This window comes from Pygoscelis adeliae, unplaced genomic scaffold, assembly GCF_000699105.1.
Source record: "Pygoscelis adeliae isolate BGI_AS28 unplaced genomic scaffold, ASM69910v1 Scaffold458, whole genome shotgun sequence".
Classification (NCBI taxonomy): Eukaryota; Metazoa; Chordata; class Aves; order Sphenisciformes; family Spheniscidae; genus Pygoscelis; species Pygoscelis adeliae.
Genome location: NW_008825352.1, coordinates 441,783 through 460,439, shown reverse-complemented (window position 1 = coordinate 460,439; position 18,657 = coordinate 441,783). Strand labels below are relative to the sequence as shown.

Below are 18,657 nucleotides of genomic sequence, written 5' to 3'. Positions count from 1 at the left end.
GGAAAGCAGAAGCTGTGTGCACAAACAAAGCAAAAAAAAAAAATCAATACTTCCCATCAGCAGGCAGATGTCTAGCTACTCCTTTGGAAAGCAGGGCTTCAGTGTGTGTAACATTCGCTTGGGAAGGCAAACATCATAACCATGAATGCCCCCCTTCATCCTCCTTTCCCTGAGCTTTTATTGCTGGGCATGATGTCATATGGTATGGAATAATCCCTTTATTCAGTTTGGATCAGCTGTCCTGGCTGTGTTGCTTCCCAACCTCTTGCCCATCCCCAGCCTACTCACTGGTGGGGGAGGCAGAGTGGGAAAGAGAAAGCCTTGGTGCTGTGCAAGTGCTGTTCAGCAATTGGCAAAACACTGGTGCGTTGTCAACACTGTTTCAGCACAAATCCAAAGCGCAGCACCATATGGGCTGCTGTGAAGAAAACCAACTCCATCCCAGCCAGAAGCAGTAGACTATACCAGGTGGGGACTGTTGCAGTGAGCCCCGTGAGCTGAGCTGGCATCAGTGCCTGTGTAGTAGTGCAAAGTATAGTGATAGATGTGGAGAAGAATCCATTTTGAGTATAGTGGAAGGATACTGAGCTGTCTGCACGAGGATCCAAGAACGGTGGCAAATGAAAAGTAACTGGAAAATGGAGGGAGGCTCTTTGTTCTCGACTGACAGTGCTCATACCTACTAAAGGATCTAGTCCTGACTAGGGCTTGACCATGTGAATTGTGCTGCCACTGTAAAAGACTCACTTCCATTTGCTATAGAAGAGCCCAGATGCATCTGAGTGCTGCAGCTGTCTGTCTAAAGAACCTGATAGCTGACCTCTGGCAGGTTCTGTAAATTTTCTTTCATGTAGTTTTTCATGAGCCGTAAGCATAATTGCTCGTGTGGAGGCATTGACTTTCAGAAGCTGCAGCACAAACTGATGTGGTCTTTCATACTGCTTGGTGCACATATAAAGCCAGTGGGGCACAGTGAGACCATAGGCTTGTTTGTGGTAGTCCAGCTGTGTACAGTGAATGTGTAGACGCCGTAGTAGCTGGTAAAATCTCACATAGCCTTATCAAGGGGTCAGCACAATAACTGAATTGTTTTTTGCATGTCTGTTGAGTCTTCTGGTGATAACTCTTGCTGATCTAATTTGCAGAAGATTTGGAAGAGGACTTGTTTTTTCCTCTGCTAACAGGTTGCATCTGTTCTAGGCTGTAGAGGGCTTACTGGATGCCACCAGTGGGGCAGATGCTGACCTCCTGCTTCGCTATCGTGAGTGTCATCTGCTTGTGCTGAAGGCTCTGCAGGACGGCCGTGCGTATGGATCTCCGTGGTGTAATAAACAAATTACTAGGTCAGTTATGAGACAACAGGAAAATGGATGTAGCTTTCATCATCTTTTGGGAGTTACTGTGTTATTCTGAATCACTTGCCTGTTAGTATTTTGCATTGCTGCAATTTGGACAGACAAAAAATAACTAGCTTTTTTGTCAAAAGTAACTAGATCTTCTGATAATGCTGCTTCATCCTAGAACATGATAGGAATCTTTAATGGAATTAAGCATTAAAGATGCTCTTGGGTTTTTTTTCTCTTTTTATAGAGAATGTCTCTACATGCTGTCAGAAACTAGGTGACATGGTATATGCTTGCAGCAGAAGCATTAGTGCTTCAGCTAGATGGATATGCTACTTTGTCCTCAGAAGAGAGGCTTCTTATGCTGAATAAACCGAAGCTCTTGAAGGGCTGTTGTGACCAGTGGTGCAGGGCAACAGATGCTTGAGGCTGGTGACAGTTCCTGAACTCAAACATTACCTTAGAGAATGCTCTAGAAGAGGCTTCTTTTGGAGCTGAGTCATGAATCACAGTGAATGGCACAGTTTCTGAAGTGTTAGATTTGAGTTGCTTCGCTTGAACTGTGTTGTTTAAGTACACTTGTTAAAAGAAGTCCAATTCTTCAGGTGCCTGATTGAATGCAGAGATGAGTACAAGTACAACGTGGAAGCTGTGGAGCTGCTAATCCGCAATCACCTTGTTAACATGCAGCAGTATGACCTTCACTTGGCTCAGGTAAAGGGAACCTGCTCTTTTGGAGGAGAAGAGTTATGGTCAGTCCATTGTAAGATATGTGGCTGAACTTGAATTGCCTTTTTCATGTTGACAGTCAATGGAGAATGGCTTGAACTACATGGCTGTGGCATTTGCCATGCAGCTGGTAAAGATCCTGTTGGTGGATGAGAGAAGTGTTGCCCACATAACAGAGGCAGATCTGTTTCACACAATTGAGACACTCATGAGGATTAATGCTCATTCCAGAGGAAACGCCCCGGAAGGGTGAGATTGAAATACTGTGCAATATATTACTTCTCTCATGCTCATTTATGATTTGAAATGTTATATAGGCAATGTCTCATACCATTCAATCATACAGCTTTAAGCTTTCTCTAGGGCTGCAGTCCTATGTTAGTTTAAACTGTCACTCTAATGTAATTGTGCTGATTTTATGCCAAAACGGAGGCAGCTGCAGCATGATGTCAAACTGAATGCTTGAGTGGGAAAATCTTTCTATGCACTGTGCTCCAAAATGCTGTGGTACTGTGAGAAACTCGCTTGAATTCCTGCTTTATCTCTAGTTTAGGCAGTATTCTTACCTGTTTAAATACCTAGGTGTTAATATGGTTGGTTGTTAATCACAAGCAATTCATCGAATTAGAGAATCCTTTCTGTTTCTTCAGACAGCTTTGTTTAGAATCTACAAAGCAATCATCCACCAATCTCACATGGCTTGTGTATCCACTAGCAGATAACTGTGCTGCAAATGTTGCCACAGCATCTGGAAGTATCTGTGGGACTTGCAGGCCTCCTGTTACCGAGGTGGAAGCAATTGCTTCTGGGTTTGAGCAAGACATGGATTGGAGCTTGGAGAACTCCAGTTTGCTGTGAGAGCAACCAGCAGCTGGCTGGTGGGGGGGGCAGTGGCTGCCACTACCAAGACAACTGCTAGTGGGAGGTCCCGAAACAAAGGTCCTTTCCTCTGCAGTTGGTGTGGGTAGACTGTCTTCGCCGTATGACTTGACTTTCACTGCAGCCAGATTTAGTGCCCCAGTGAGGCTGTTCAGCACTGGCATCTCACTGTCTCAGAGCATTTTAGCACTTCCAAAGTCTGCGAAAGCGAAGCTATTTTGAGTACTTGTGGTGCTTTGTTGCAGCACACTGCTGTGTGAATTGGAGTGGAACTTCAAAGCTTGCATGACTTCAGTGTTCCTTCTTTCATCATAAATGTGTCTGCTTTCATGACTTATTTCTGCTATTCCAGTGAGGACTGGAAGATACGAAGATTTAGTATAAGAAATAATTTGCTTTTTTCCAACTATATTTGACTGAGCTTCCAGTTCCCACACCTTCTGGGGGAGGAGAAATTCTAACCCAGATCTCGCTCTGGTCTGTTGCATCAGATTACCCCAGCTGATGGAAGTGGTCCGATCAAACTACGAAGCCATGATTGACCGTGCTCACGGAGGTCCCAATTTCATGATGCATTCGGGAATTTCCCAAGCCTCTGAGTATGATGATCCGCCAGGTCTGAGGGAGAAGGCAGAATACCTGCTGCGGGAGTGGGTGAACCTCTACCATTCAGCTGCAGCAGGCCGTGACAGTACCAAAGCATTCTCTGCGTTTGTTGGACAGGTAGAGCTTTTGGAAAGAAAGGTGCTTTTTATTCAACATAAGTAGGGTGTGATGCCCTCCATTTTAAAGCAGTGTTATAACCCATGTTAGGCATCCTTTTGAAACTTTCAGGTGTATGGCAGTTGACTATCAAAATTTTGTCTGGTTTTGATGGTAAAATTCTGTAGAAACCCCTACCCTTCCCCAAATCATGTTCTTCAGATACTGTAGCAACAAGCTGTCAGTCCAGACCATAAGTTTTGGGATAAGTCTGGTGGGAAAAGAACTTCAGCTGAGACAGCTGTTGGGAATGGCTCTGACATGCTCTGTGTAATGAAGCTTGACTAGTGTTGCTCCTTATGGGTAACAGTAAAAGCTCCGACAGCCTACAGGAGGAAATTGCTAATAGGTAGAGATGCAGGTGAATTGTTTCAGACCACGTGAACAAGGGAATCCTTCTTCTAACTGGAATCATTAGAGTGAGGAACAACTTGAAACTTCATTAGCTAAAGTGCTGCCTAAATTTAAATGGCCTCCAACATTTCACTCCAGGGCACCTTAACAGGTGTGATGAACAGCACACATCTGCCTTCCAGGTGTGATTGAGAAGGGAGATACCACACATGTTGGGCTGCTGAGGCTAACAAACTCCCTATAAATCTGCAGCCATCTTCCTAAAACTGTGTCCTGGCAGCTCCTTGACTGCAGCTGCAAGGAAGCCCCTGACTTAGTCTATTTGCATTGTGTTCTCCTTAAATTTCTGCGTAATACCACAGAAATGCTACAGATTTGGCAGCTACTAATGAAAAGAAGTTCAAGCTACAAAGTATGCATAAAGATCTTGACTGATGCAGTGATTTTTTCATGTGACCTTAGTGACCTCGTGTACTGGCTCGTAGCCAGCTTTCTGTTGGCTTGACTTCTACTGGATAGCACCTTTTTTGAATTATTTTAATGGCTCTTGTGTTAAACCCACTTTTTAAAAAAAATTCTACCTCTTCATGGGACCTCACTCTTTTTAACCTTAAAGTATGCTTATAAAGCATACTTCAGTATAGTATACTCAAATACTGAATGCACTTGTGTCCTGCTTCACTCCTATCACACTTGTTTGCTTACCTTTTGTACATACTTGATCAGATTTGAAATAGCAATTGAAATATATCGAAGTGCAGTGTTTATGTATAACTTTTTCCTTACAGGCTTTAGCTATGGGTTTTAAAGGAGTATTTTGTAATAACTGCATTAAACAAGGTTTAATTGCTGAACTTAAATGGTCATAATTTTGGCTGCTTAAATTAAGTGTGGCTTCCTTTCCACTAGTCTGGAGCATAGAACTTCGAATTCCTTTTTGAAAAAAAAGTTTCTCCAGAAGTACTAGAAGTTCTCCAAGAGTTAGCGATTATGCTGTTAATATAGCTTCATGTCTGTGCAATAGGAGTTTAGAAGTAAGATGCTTTATTCAAAACCCAGAGGTTTCCTGCAGTGTAATTTGTTTCATTTTGATGGTTTTAATACTGTGGGTAACAAATAAAAGGAGGTCTCTTTTTTAATATGTGTGTTATTAAAAACAACTCCCCGGTGCAAAAAAAAAAAAAACCAAACAAGCCCACCCAGTCTTTCTCTGCATGTAATGTTCCTGTAAGGCAAATTCACTCTCCAAATGCAGTTTGCTTCTGCAGAACGTTGCTGCAAAGTAGTGATGGTTCCTGAGCTCGTAGCTGAAGTCTGCCCTTCCCAGAGCTTGTACACCCTGTGTGGGCTGCTAAAGGCCTGACAGACTGAACTGCTGCTGCCTCTTGCTGTCCTTCATGCAAGGTTGAGTGCTGGTGGCAGAACTGATACTGAAACAGGCTCCTCAGCTATGCTGATGGTTGAAAAGAATTGGGATCAAAAAGACTATTTGGGAGTAAACGTCTTTGCTAAAATTGTGTTGCCACCCTCAAGTTGCTTTGAAAATATTCATCCTGGGGGAAAAGTAGCAGAGAGAGCTTGCTACCCATCTCTTTTGAGAGCGTGGTAAAAATTAATTATGCCAGGCAAGGTGGGTGCTTTGTAAAGTGTGTGTTGTTTGAAATAAGTTGTAAAATGAACTTTCCGTGGTTACGGTTCTAAGGTGTTTTCCTTTCCCGGATAGATGCACCAGCAAGGAATCCTGAAAACAGATGACCTGATCACCCGTTTTTTCCGTCTTTGCACCGAAATGTGTGTTGAAATCAGCTATCGTGCTCAGGCTGAGCAACAGCATAATCCTGCTGCCAACCCCACTATGATTCGAGCCAAGTGCTACCACAATCTGGATGCCTTCGTGCGACTTATTGCACTGCTAGTGAAGCACTCAGGGGAGGCAACCAACACAGTTACAAAGATCAACCTCCTGAATAAGGTTGGGAACCCTTTTTGTACTCACTGCATTTAAAGTGCATAATCGGGTGTACCTTTGCTGATAAATGGGAAATGTAGACCTTAATGCAGGCTACTGCTGAAGTATCAGATGAGGACTTTAATGGGTTGGTCGCTGAAGGAGCATCAGGATGCCAAGTGGCTTTCTTGTTCACAAAGATTTCATATCAAACAAACCTGAAACTCACCTTTGTGCCTTGAAATGAAGAGTCAGCTGCTGTTCTTTTGAGGCATTAGAAAGTGTGTTTTAAGGTTGGTGATTCCTGGGTGTCTGCCTTGATTTTGTGAGGGCCTTGCCTATACTCTTACGCTACTTAGTTTATGGCTAAGGGAGTTAAGATCTTCCAACACTGCCCAGTCATTGTGACTGTGATCCATGGGACAGGGGGAGCAAAGTATAGTGGTTGGGAGCTGCTGATACAGATTATAATACTAATTTACGTAATGCTTGCAATAACTAGAATTTTTTGTTCTTGTTAGAATCTACTGGGTTTGGGTTTTTTTACTGATGGTTAAAGTATTATCTGTATTCAAATATAGATATATCTTATTGCAAAGTAATTCTTGCTGTCACCACTGAAATGTCTTGATCTCTTTAGGTTCTCGGTATTGTGGTGGGAGTTCTTCTGCAAGACCATGATGTTCGGCAGAGTGAGTTTCAGCAGCTTCCTTACCATCGCATTTTCATCATGTTACTGTTGGAATTGAATGCTCCTGAGCATGTGCTGGAGACCATCAACTTCCAGACACTAACGGCTTTCTGGTATGTATTTGAGATTGGCCACAATGTTCATCGTTTCCTGGTAGGATCAAGATTTTTCATCTAAAGGCTATCTGACTGTTCCTTTGTGGTGGCTTAATCACATCCGGAATAACTGGTTCTCCTATAGACTGTCCACTTGCTTGTTTTGAGGAAGTTGATTGGTAAAACCCAAGATGCTAAATGCCTTGTATGGCTGTGTATGTTTTCCCTCAACGTTATGAAAAGCAATCTTATTGCTGTGCACTTCTAACCTGCTCTAACTTTTCTTTCAGTAACACATTTCACATCCTGAGGCCTACAAAAGCGCCAGGTTTTGTTTATGCCTGGCTGGAACTGATCTCCCATCGGATATTTATTGCAAGAATGCTGGCACATACACCACAGCAGAAGGTGTGGCTGCAGTTTATCTCTTCTGAATTAAAAAGCTCACACGGATGCTTATCTGGTGTGGTGCTGTTTCACATCTCTCGAAGTGCACTAGTAGCATGGCTGTTCTGTTTTTGTTGTCTTCCATATCCACAGTAACCTAACTGCATGGAGGGGAGTCTCTGTGTCAATAAACTATTGAATATAGGGTGAATTGAATTTAATAAACATGCCTTTGTCAAAGTCTGGAAGAGCTGTAGTCTAGACCAAAGACTGTCAACTCAGTACGGCATGTCGAGTGTTCTGGAAACACCCGTAGCATATGACGTGCAGCTAAAGCCCTTGAAATGAGCTGTGCTGCACTCACTGCTAGAGCTAGCAGTAGGATGTAACTTCAGTCCAGGTTTATATGAAGACCAATCTAATTATAGCTTTGGACTTAAGATAACTGCTCTTCACTGCACGTTTTCCACCTGCTGTTTTTTTTCTTGACAGGGTTGGCCTATGTATGCCCAGTTACTGATCGATCTCTTCAAGTACTTGGCTCCTTTCCTTAGAAATGTGGAACTCACCAAACCTATGCAAATTCTTTACAAGGTAAAAAAATGTCAGCTAATAGATGCTCCTTCCAACCAACGTTGTCTGAAAGTAGAGGTGTTGTGGTAGCAAAATAGGATTTACTGTTCTCTTATAACTTATTTCTTAGTTAAACGCAAATCCGGTGTGGGACAGAAACAGGCTACCTTCCCAAATTAATTTCTTCCTGTTAATGTTAACCACGTGACATAGAAGGATGGCTCTGCAAGCTCTTGGGCAGTTTCAGCAGTTACACACCTCTTTTACATTATACTATTTCACAGGGCACTCTGCGTGTGTTGCTGGTCTTGTTGCACGATTTCCCAGAATTTCTTTGTGACTACCACTATGGGTTCTGTGATGTGATCCCACCTAACTGTATTCAGCTAAGGAATCTGATCCTGAGTGCCTTCCCACGGAACATGAGGCTTCCAGACCCTTTCACCCCCAATCTAAAGGTAGGACTTATTTTCATGAGATTGATAATGGGAAGCTTTTATGCTCCAAATACTCTTTATCCAGTGTTTTTGGCAGAGGCTGTGAAATTCTGGGAACAACTTAACTGATACTTGAATTAATGCAACCATTCAAAAGTTAACAGGTAATTTGAAACTTAAGTGACATAGCAGCTAGCAGAACGGCATTTTTTTAAAGCACGTAGGTTTCCATTATGTTTGTAATGCTTGATGTTTGACAGTTTCCATACAGAATGGGATGCAGTCCTTGTCCTGTATGAAATTTGTCGCAGCTGGAAGCGTAACGCTTGGCTCTGGTCTTTGTGGCTTTGTTGGCAGCCATAAATACTTAGCTTGCTTGCAAGGTCTTTGCAGGTTCAACCTGAAAGGACAGGCCGTTTACACGAGAACTGCATCGAGAACCTAGCTTTTGCGTGGAAAGCCAGAGGGCTTTTCTGTTTCCAAAGGGAGACTGACTTCATGGTGTTCCTAGATCTGACTGGCACACAGTGTTGGGGCAAGGGCATCTCTATCATTTTACTGTCTCATTTATCACTGAAAAACAGACTACTTGAAACATTCGTTGTGGCTTTGCTGAAGCAAACCTGTTTGAAAGTTCTGCCAACAGTTCTTGTCTCAGTTTTGTGCAGCTCATGCTGGATGATACAGTTTGCGCTCTGCAGGATGCGTGGGGACTGGAGTTCAGTTAACTAATTGTTGAAGAGCTGGTGTCCAAGCACTATGTAATTGTAAATGCTTTATGATGAGAAACACGGACACCATCTTATCTTGAAAATAATGAGATAAACCATCATTCTGAAGCAAGCCTCTTGCATAATGGGGAGAGACTTTGAGAAGTGTTAATGTTACCTAGTTAAATCTTAGGGCATGCGCCAGTCTCCTTGTCGTGGAACGATCGGGAGCAAGCTTTCTCACACTGCTAAAGCATTGTCCTATTACTCTTCATTGCCTAAGCTGTGCAGGGTAATGGGAGTGAAGCTGCAACACTCATTCAGTTAGCACTTCTTGAGATTGAAGAAGGCTGTTCTTGACTTATGTGGATGTTTGTACTACCAAACTGTCTTGAGTGTAGATAGGGAGACTTCAAAGGCTGAATTCTCCTACACCTTCGTCCTTGAACTCTTTTATCCTCTACTCTCAATTCTTTGAGACAGTCATCTAATAAGTTTGCACGTTAAAGACCAAGTTTTTTTGGAAATCTGCAAAAGCCTAGTGTTTCCTCTTCATTGCTGGTAGGAAAAAGCAATCAACAGCGGTAGTTGATGTAATATGCAGATCTGCTTTTGCAATTTGTTCCTTCAGGATTGCTTATGATTTAGCTGACTGGGATTTCTCTCAACAGGTGGACATGTTAAGTGAGATTAATATTGCTCCACGAATACTCACAAATTTCACTGGAGTGATGCCACCTCAGTTCAAGAAAGACTTGGATTCCTATCTCAAAACCCGGTCTCCAGTCACTTTTTTGTCTGACTTGCGCAGCAACCTACAAGTGAGTGGCTGGTTTCTGAGGATGCTGGATTTAAATAGTGTGGGACAAATGATCTCGTTGGCTGAGTCACCCTCCTTTCTTGCAGGAATTTTGTTGGTGTGTAGCAAGCATGTGTTCCAGGCAGTAAAAAAGTGTCTTAAAACGCACACTTCTCTGAATATTTCCTCTCCCACTCCCTAGCAGGATGTTTAAGTCTGTGTTAAGTAGTTTCAGCCAGGTGGAATTTAAGGAAAGAGGAATGTTGACTTTAACAACCCTAAAATGATCTAATTTAAAAGCAGTTGGTTTTATCTACATGAGCTGCCAAGTGCTCGTGTGAGTGAAAATGTAAGGTTATCTAAAACTTTGACTCTTCTGCTTGCACGTCTCTAGTGCACAACCTTGCAAATCTTTAGTGAAGAATGTAGTCAGAGCTGATTGCACCAAGCTTCCTTTTTTTTTTGTCCTCAACCATTGGGTGATGAAGAGTCTTGTGGCTTCCATCACACAACTCCAGCACTGTTTATCTAGGCATTGTCTGAGATTCAACAGGTTTTATTGAACCTGACTGCATTTTCTTAGAATCTGATGAAATTTTGGCTCCGAATGGATCCATGTTACTAGTTATTGAAATCTATGGATCTGGATGCTCAAGCCTTGGGGGCGGGGGGGGGGGGGGGTTTTTTTCAAATTAGCTAAAGCCCAGTTCAGAATTGTTAGCCAACTGCCTGTGTTCAACACACCACATGGTTTGGCTTGCAACAGACTTCAGGAATGGAGTTGGACTTTCTCAGAAAATTGCTCAGACTGAAGCATTCACGCAGGTGGTGTGCATTTCAGCCCGCCTCTGGCACTGCTGGTGAATTCAGATTGCCTTTACCTGATTTTTTTTCTTTTAGGTAGGGAGTATAAAAATTGTCTGGGTCTGTCAACATTTTGCTGATGCTCTTGAATATATATAACTACTATATTACAAAAGGGTAAATGCCAAACTGAATTTGTGGATGTCTGTGTTGTCTTCTGTATAATCAAGAAGATAGTTGGGTGCTGTTATTGTACATGCTGTACCTTTGATTGCTGAAGGAATATGGAATGTTAATGCTTTTCATATCTTCGCTATTAGGTATCAAATGAACCTGGCAACCGCTACAACATCCAGCTGATTAATGCACTGGTGCTCTACGTAGGTACTCAAGCTATTGCGCACATTCACAACAAAGGCAGCACACCCTCTATGAGCACCATTACCCACTCAGCTCACATGGACATCTTCCAGAACTTGGCAGTAGACCTGGACACTGAAGGTGAGCTGGAAACGCTTCCAGTTCATGCGATGTCAAATTTAACAGCAGATTGTCTGTTTGAGCTGTGAGAAATACAGATGATCATTTCATGTAGTTGCTAGTGAATTCATGGTAAGTAATGCTGCGTTAGAATATTAAATTCTGAATACAGGAGCAATATTAAAACCAAATGTTCAAGGTATTCAGGGGAATGAGAAGTAAGTTTAATGAAGAGGAATTGAATTCTTGCTGCCCCATCAGCTTGGATTGATAAGGCTTTTTATATCTCCAGTTGTTTTTGTTTCTTCTTGTACCTTCGTAAGGCAGGCGCACAACCCTTAACCTTAAGCAATACTAGTTGCTGCTTTATTCCTTTTTGTGTTTGTGGAAGGAAAACCGTATGTACTCACTGGTCCTCTTCTGCAGGCCGGTACCTTTTCTTGAATGCAATTGCCAATCAGCTGCGATACCCCAACAGTCACACCCACTACTTCAGTTGCACCATGCTGTACCTGTTTGCAGAGGCCAACACTGAGGCTATCCAGGAGCAGATCACTAGGTGAGAGGGAAGGCATTTAACTTGCCGGCATTCAGCCCTTCACTTTCCTTCCCTGGGTATTTTGGATCTTTGAGCTCTAACTGTTTTTAATTTCGGATTTCAGGGTTCTCTTGGAACGACTGATTGTAAATAGGCCTCATCCCTGGGGTCTCCTTATTACCTTCATTGAGCTGATAAAAAACCCAGCGTTTAAGTTCTGGAACCATGAGTTTGTTCACTGCGCTCCAGAAATTGAGAAGTGAGTATAACTGATCCATAAAATCGCTAAAACAATCTATCTGAAGCAGGGGCTGAGATGCACCTCGAGTTTTTTGGTGCTTCACAGCGGAAGTGCCATTTGCTGCCATAAACGCACCTAACGCTGCGTTGCTTCTTGTCTTCAGGTTGTTCCAGTCAGTTGCACAGTGCTGCATGGGGCAGAAGCAGGCCCAGCAAGTAATGGAAGGGACTGGTGCCAGTTAGGTGAGCTGCATCTTGTGTCGTAAGCGTGCCAGCCTGGAGGTCCCTGTCCCATCGACTGACGGAAGACTCTGTAAGGCTCCTCCTGACCTTCCCAGCCTGCTTGATTGGGTAGACGCAACAGACCCTGGGTGACGGTCTATGTGGGCACGTTCCAAAGTTTGAAACAAATTTTTGACTTTTGGCCAAAATTCAGAAGATGCTGTGAATATCATTTTGAACTAGTGTAAATACAAGGAACAGAAACGTTTGTCTGGACTTTTGGGTTTGTGCAAATTGTGTAAAAGGCAGGTGGGTAACTGGTGCCTGTCCAGCTTGTAATAAAGGGGCAGCTGCTGATGCCAAGCACTTGTCTGGGGCAGACCTCCTTGTCCTGACATTCCCAGACTCCCAAAGAATATTGAAAAGCCAGTAATATTATGTAACTTATTTTTCTTTATGTGGATGGGGGACCTTCAAATCACTAAGTTGTTTTACAAAAAAAAAGGTGGATGTGTTTGGAATATGGGAATACTATGGAGTAGGGGGGGGTGAGGGCGGGGTTAAGGTTCTGGGTTGCTTTCCCCCACCCTCATCAAATGCTGACAGACAGCAAGTGGAGTGGCATTCAGAGAATGCCTCCTTTCTGTTGGAGAAGACACACCTCAGGCCCTTTGGGAGAGGGTCAGCTGTTTTTAGTAAAGAAACCAGAGACCAGGCCTATAGCTTTTTTTTTTTTTGACACTTGTAAATTTTGGAAGGGGAGGGGGTTTAAATCTAGACCTTTTCCCGCCTCCCACCCTGTGACCACACAGCATAAGTAAGTTTGTAAAAAAACCAAAAAAAAACAAAAAAACAAAAAAAAAAACCCAAAAAAAACCCAAAAGGAAAAAAAAACCCAAAGGACCAATACAGCCCATTTTGTAAGGATTTTGAATGTTTTGTAAAGTATTGGTCCATGTGTTGTATTTTGTAGCCTTTCTAGTTCTTGGGCTTTAGTTCTCCCACTTCTTGTATGTATGCATACTGTAGTTACACATTAAAGTCATGACATGCAGCACGTGCCACTGTGCTTATTCTCTCCAGTTCCATCCTACCTGGCCAGTTGATGTCTTTCCAAGTCTGTTTCACCCCTCCAAAATCTGCAGTTTTCCAGTGTGTTTTGGCCACTGCCTATTGAGAGCAACTGAGCTTGTTTTTAAGCTTGAGGTCAGAGGGGAGAATTGTTACGGGCCTCGCTTTGAAGTGCAAAAGGAAAGGACAGTCGTGTGGAGATAGAAATACCTTAGTTACAAGTTCACGAGGAGAATTTCTGTCTGGCGAAGTTGTGCTGGAAAGGAGACTGCTTGCAGTGGAGGGGTGCAGAGCATAGACAGCAGACCAGCTGCGTTTCTCATGGCTTGTGCCCTGCTACGATAGTTCCCTTCAGCAAGGATCTGTGCAAGGTTGCTAGTTAGCTGTAATAAGGATAGGTGGCTTCAGTGTTGCTAATACTGCAAACTCCTTTAGCCTATGCCTTGCAACCTAGCAGATACTAGGAAATAGAGCTTCACTGCTCTGTAACATTACTAGTTTGTTAAGGCTAATTGACTGCTCTTGTATGGATGGAGAGGTCAGGATTTCCTGCTTAGGTTTAAGGGATTGCATACCTGGCTGTGCTTTTGCTGCACAGAGCAAAAACTAGATCCAGGGGACCACTGAGCCAACTGTGCCAGTGGACTGCAGCTCAAGGGGAATTCTCTTATCTGTGACCTGTTTCTAGGCAGTGGTTTTTTTCAGTTGCCTGTGTGTAAAGGAGTACTTTCTTGCCAGATCCTACAATTCCCTGGCATTTGTTTGGCAGGTCAGCAGTTGTGCTGAAATTGAGCCTCTTGAAGTTGGAATTTTTTTTTGTTTCTGGTGTTGCAACTCCAGTTTACTCTTCCTCCTGTATTGGGTTAGGATGTGGAGAATTATCAGCAACCAGTTTTTCTTTATCTAGTCCAGATGCCGTGGGTTTTTTTTCTGCTGTTTAACTCTAGGAAACCTTATGCAGAGCTTCTTGTCCTAATGACTCAAAGCTCAAAGGTCTCTCTGGTTCTGTACTAATGCTGCTGTACATGGCGGGTTCCCTGCAGGCTTTAAGAACCGTTAGGCTGGTGTAAAGAGGGAGTGGAAGGTGGACAGGACTCAGCCAAGATCCCAGCAACACAAGTTGCGCTGGTAGGATGGTGGGTGGCTACTGCACTTCGTATCCTCTCTTAGCAGGTAAGGAACCTGCAGCTGGTACTGTCAAAGTAAATAGTGCTGGTGTCAGCTCCCCAAGGATGAGCAGTGTCCTTGCCAGCAGGGGCCCTGGGTATAATACACTTCATGTTTAAGCAATGAAGACTAACCTTTTGATCCACTGTGTGCCTAGTTTGAAATCTAGTCTGCTGTAGGAAGAGAAGAGCCAAGATGGCAGACTGGACTCTAAACAGCTGCTGCATTACGCCACTGTAAAAGGGGAATTTTTAAAAGCTACTGTTAAACCACCCTGGCCCCCAGCGGTGCAGGTGGGGCTGTAGCTGACTTTTATCTACACGAGTACATGGGGTTTGCTTGTTCGCAGCATTTCTAACTGCAGCAGCAGCAAAGATCACCCCCCTTTTAGATGGGGCTTTGCACCCTGTTGAAGTAGACAGCGTTGGCTGGATAAGAAACATCATCTTTATTAAATATAGCTTGGCCTGCAAACCTCCAGTGTTCTGTCATGCAGAAACTGCTGAGGGAAATATTAATATAGCTAACTGTGATGCTGAGCAGTGCCTGAGTTCAGGAAGAACTTTATCAACCGGAGGGTGTGTATCGAACGCTTAGCCTACAGCAGCTGCAGAACTGCTCCTGTATAGGGTAGTCGCAAGCCCATACAGAAATGCCTTTTATAAAGGTAAAAGGAAATATCTTGCTATACTGAGCCTACATGAAAACCAGACAGGTGGGCTTGTACTCTTTAAAATGCTCAGTATCAACAAAGCATAGGTGAAGAGTTTAGTTTGTCAGCGTCTCCACCTGCCAGATACTTACTCTGAACCTCTGTAAGGTAAGAGCTACCAGCTGGATCTCTGCCCTCTGCATCTGGACAAGGAGCAGTTCTTGCCTTAAATTTCTGATGCTAAATGAGGGAACCCATTTCTTGTTCTGACAGGGTATGTCTGCCTTCCTAAAGCAGCCATGAGGAGATCTGGGTGTTCTTAAGTCCTCTAGAAGAAGGTGGTAGTTGTGCTCCAGAGCTCTCGCTGTAAGGTAAAGCCACCCAAAACCACTTCTGTGCTGTGGAAGGTATTTTTGTTTATGCAGAGGTAGCTAAAAAGCCATGTGCCGTGTGAGGGACAAGTGGGCCCGTATTCAATCTTGCCATCTGTTCTCGCTGCTGTAGAAGAGACGGCCAAAGGCTGACCCTTCCCCTCCTGAGCACAGTTCCAGGCAGTTCACTTCCAGCAGCAGCGAGGTTTCTAGTGTACCAGCTCTAGCAGCTGATGCAAGATCCTTTTCTGTCCATAGCGCACATGCAAAGCTTGCTGCTCCCTTCGACTCAGTTTCTCATAAGCCTCCTTGTTATTTAGCAAGTCCTGCTCCGCTTTCAAGTCTGACCTGTAAGACTCCAGGGTCAGCAGCACACTGTCATAAAGGAGCTTCTTGCAAGGGGTTTTAAGTCTGGAGAGAGCCTCATTAGAAAGGGTAGAGTTTTCCTCTTCCTCACTGTCGTCTTCCCAGCCATCTTGTTCCTTATACTCCTTGAATTCTTCTTCTGACATGCACAGCACCTGTAATGACCCAGGCAAAGAGACAAGTCACTGGCAGTGCAAGTACATCAGGCTTTCTTCTCTGAGTGGTCTTAAAGCCACACGGAGCAGGTGAGCTACTCCTCAGCTGTGCAAAAGGTGAGAGAGTAAAACTGGCTTAGATACCTAATCACAAGTAACTTGTGGGTTAGAAGAACATTCAGAGAGCAAACCTGGGTGTTGGGAACAGTCTTAAAGGACATCTCACTGCTACCTACAAAGGTGCAAAGCTCTCTAGAACAGCAGTAGCCCGGGAGCCATTCAAGACCAGTTCGTAAGTACACGTGGATGGTTAGTTCAGGAGAGGAAGACGACAGTACCTGAAGCCTGGGGAGATGGGCAGCCACATCCTCTACCAGTTTTCACACAGGAGTGTTACTACCAAAATGCCATTACAGGCTCCCCCCCCGCCCCATCGAACCATTTTGCATGCTGGTTTGCACAGCTGCAGTACGCTTAGTCTGTGCTCTTCCTTGTGTAGCTCTTCCACCACTCGGCAGTGCTTACCTTCAGGGTCGTGGACAGCTCTTCCTCTGTCAGCACCTCATCCCAGCCAAGCACAAAGGCGCCTTCCTCCCCCACCATCTCCAGCTGGCACAAGAAGTCCCACTGCTCTGAGACCAGCCGCTGCTGTGCTTCGCTTTTGGCACCTGTTTCGAAGACAGCAGAGCTGCAAAACCCACCCCGGGTTGGGGGGGGGGGGGTGTGAATGGAGAAGAGGAAACGGGAGGCAGAAAACCAAGGCATAACCCCAGCACCTGAAATGCCGTGGAACCCGCTTATTTTTTCAAGTCGCCCTCCATCCCCGTTTCATTACATCGCTATTTAAGAGAGATCCCTGCCCCACCCTTTCCCAAAGCGGCTACGGGTGCCACTCACGCTGCAGTGCCGCCTTGCGTACTGTCACCATCTGGATGTCGGCTGTGTCGTTGGTGTTGCTAGGGTACGGCTCCGCGAAGCCGTACATGTGTAGGAGCTGCCAGTTGGCCATCTGCCCGTATGTGTTGAAGATCTCTTGTCCTTTGCCGACGGGCTGTGTTGTAACCATTCGTAAACATTGCTGCAAGCAGGGAGGAGAAAGAGGCTCTCAGAGCTGCGGTGATCCTACCGCTCGGAAACAAGGTGTTTCAAAGAGGCTCGGATGACCCTGAGCTCTTCCTAGCTAAAACCAGGCATGCAGCAGGGGAGTACGTTGAGCAAAATAGCTTCGTATTAATGAGACCCAGGCCAGACTCGCTTGTCCTGGCAGGTGAGCAGCGCCGCTCTGCCTTCAGAGCGCCAGCCTTGCTGCGCCACTGCTCCCAGAGGCCTTGCAGCAAAGAGGAACCAGACCCTGATGCCTGGCAGAGCAGCTCTGCACTCACGGGAGAGTATTCCAGGTTGGCGTTGTGGTTGGCCACGTGATTCAAAATATCTGCTACAGGCACCATCATCGGAGGATTGGGCCCCTTCTCATCTTCATCTTCCTCCTCCAGAGGCTCCTGAAAGCTAAGACAAGGGAGATGAAGACAAGCCCGTTTTAACACCTTGCAGCACAGGGCAAGCTTCACCTTATACTTGAGTTCTTGTGCAACTGCAACCTTTTAAGTAACGGCCTACACTCTCTCCTGTGGTCCTACTCCTTGCCCTTGCTCCTTGTTGGAGCAAAGCCCTCGCTTCTCACCTGTAGGCCATGACAAATGCCACCAGCTGCTTGTACAACTCCAGCGTGTGCAGCTTGGGGTCAAAGACGTTGGGGTGGGACTCCATGAACGGCAGGATGATGGAGGTGTACTCCAGGTGGATGTTAGCAAGGTCCTTGTCCACTGCTTCTGGGATGCCTGTGCCCTGCAGGAGCCTTCTCCGCTCTTCTTCAGGCCTGTTGCAAGAAAAAACAGCGGGTTTATCTCCACCTGCCCCAGGGAGAAGGATCTATAAACTGCTTTCTCCTTCAAAATCTCAGCTTCCTGGTGCTCTCCAGATTCCTGTTTTCTGGCTATGCCTGTAGCTGGCTCCGACCCCAGGTAGGGGGGACCCCTCGGCTACTGCCACTGACAGCGCAGGGCTAGAACAGAGGGATGGAGTCATGCGGTAGGACCACATCCAACCCCAAGACTCCTGGTCAGCAGCCCCCGCCGCCTTCGGCTGTCACACTGGGCCACCCCACAGCCCCGCTTGGGTTTCGCCTTACCAGAACATGGGGTGATCCAGGCTCCTGAAGTCCTCCCAGAGGGAGAAATAAGGCTGCCAGTGGGAGTTGCTGGCTGTGTACTCGTGTAGCAGGGCCAGCAGGAGAGGCACCCAACCGGACTGGCTCTGCAGGGACTCCTGGGCTAAGGAACCACAGACGATGGAGAAAACGTAAGTTGAGCTGAGGTTTTGGTCCTTCCCTCTGAGAACAAGTCTTCCAAGAACCAAAGCGTGATCCTATAAGCCTCCTTGCCTTGTCTTCAGCCTGGGGGTGGGGAGTTCTGCTTTTACTCCGTAAGACCTCTCCAGGTTTGGGTTTGTCCCGAGCTGAAGCAGAACCAGAAGCTGCTTGCTCTGGAGCTACGGCTGAGCCAGAACCCCCCCCCCCACCTCGCCCTCCTCACCCCGCGGCTTGGGGTGCCCTCAGCGAGAAAGAAACCGTTCTTTTTCCTATCAGCGTCTGTCCTGGGCCTCAAGGGAAGCGCCATGGTAGGGCTGGTTGTCATATAAAGATCAGAGATAGGGCAGTAACGGGCTTTTCCCCCGGCCTGGCCTGGCTCCAGGCTCCCTGAGGGAAGCGATGGGGTACTCGCCCCGTGGCTCCCGGCCCTGCACCTCCCTGCTCCAGCATCCTCTGCAAAGCAGGAACCTTCCCTGGGCTTTAACCCAGACCCATTTTTTTTCTTTTTCCCTTTAA

The 18,657-nt window shown here is 45.4% G+C and overlaps 2 protein-coding genes across 2 annotated transcripts in view; one reads left to right on the top strand and one right to left on the bottom strand.

The window, feature by feature from the left end:
* Positions 1-12,352, top strand: part of CNOT1 (CCR4-NOT transcription complex, subunit 1) — a 53,908-nt gene extending 41,556 nt beyond the window's left edge. The window contains 14 exon segments of the mRNA XM_009330364.1: positions 1,201-1,343; positions 1,949-2,057; positions 2,152-2,321; positions 3,443-3,674; positions 5,791-6,039; positions 6,656-6,819; positions 7,092-7,209; positions 7,681-7,782; positions 8,046-8,219; positions 9,580-9,729; positions 10,832-11,012; positions 11,418-11,550; positions 11,654-11,788; positions 11,934-12,352. Coding sequence (XP_009328639.1) covers positions 1,201-1,343; positions 1,949-2,057; positions 2,152-2,321; positions 3,443-3,674; positions 5,791-6,039; positions 6,656-6,819; positions 7,092-7,209; positions 7,681-7,782; positions 8,046-8,219; positions 9,580-9,729; positions 10,832-11,012; positions 11,418-11,550; positions 11,654-11,788; positions 11,934-12,012 — 2,139 coding nt within the window. The 3' untranslated portion in view covers positions 12,013-12,352.
* A 2,306-nt stretch (positions 12,353-14,658) lies between these two features.
* SETD6 (SET domain containing 6) overlaps positions 14,659-18,657 on the bottom strand; it is a gene marked incomplete at its 5' end in the record, with an annotated part of 4,262 nt that continues 263 nt past the window's right edge. Inside the window, 6 exons of the mRNA XM_009330380.1 lie at positions 14,659-15,773; positions 16,299-16,441; positions 16,671-16,851; positions 17,156-17,279; positions 17,455-17,649; positions 17,962-18,103. Of these exons, the coding sequence (XP_009328655.1) occupies positions 15,462-15,773; positions 16,299-16,441; positions 16,671-16,851; positions 17,156-17,279; positions 17,455-17,649; positions 17,962-18,103 (1,097 nt within the window). The remainder of the gene's footprint in view (positions 15,774-16,298; positions 16,442-16,670; positions 16,852-17,155; positions 17,280-17,454; positions 17,650-17,961; positions 18,104-18,657) is intronic.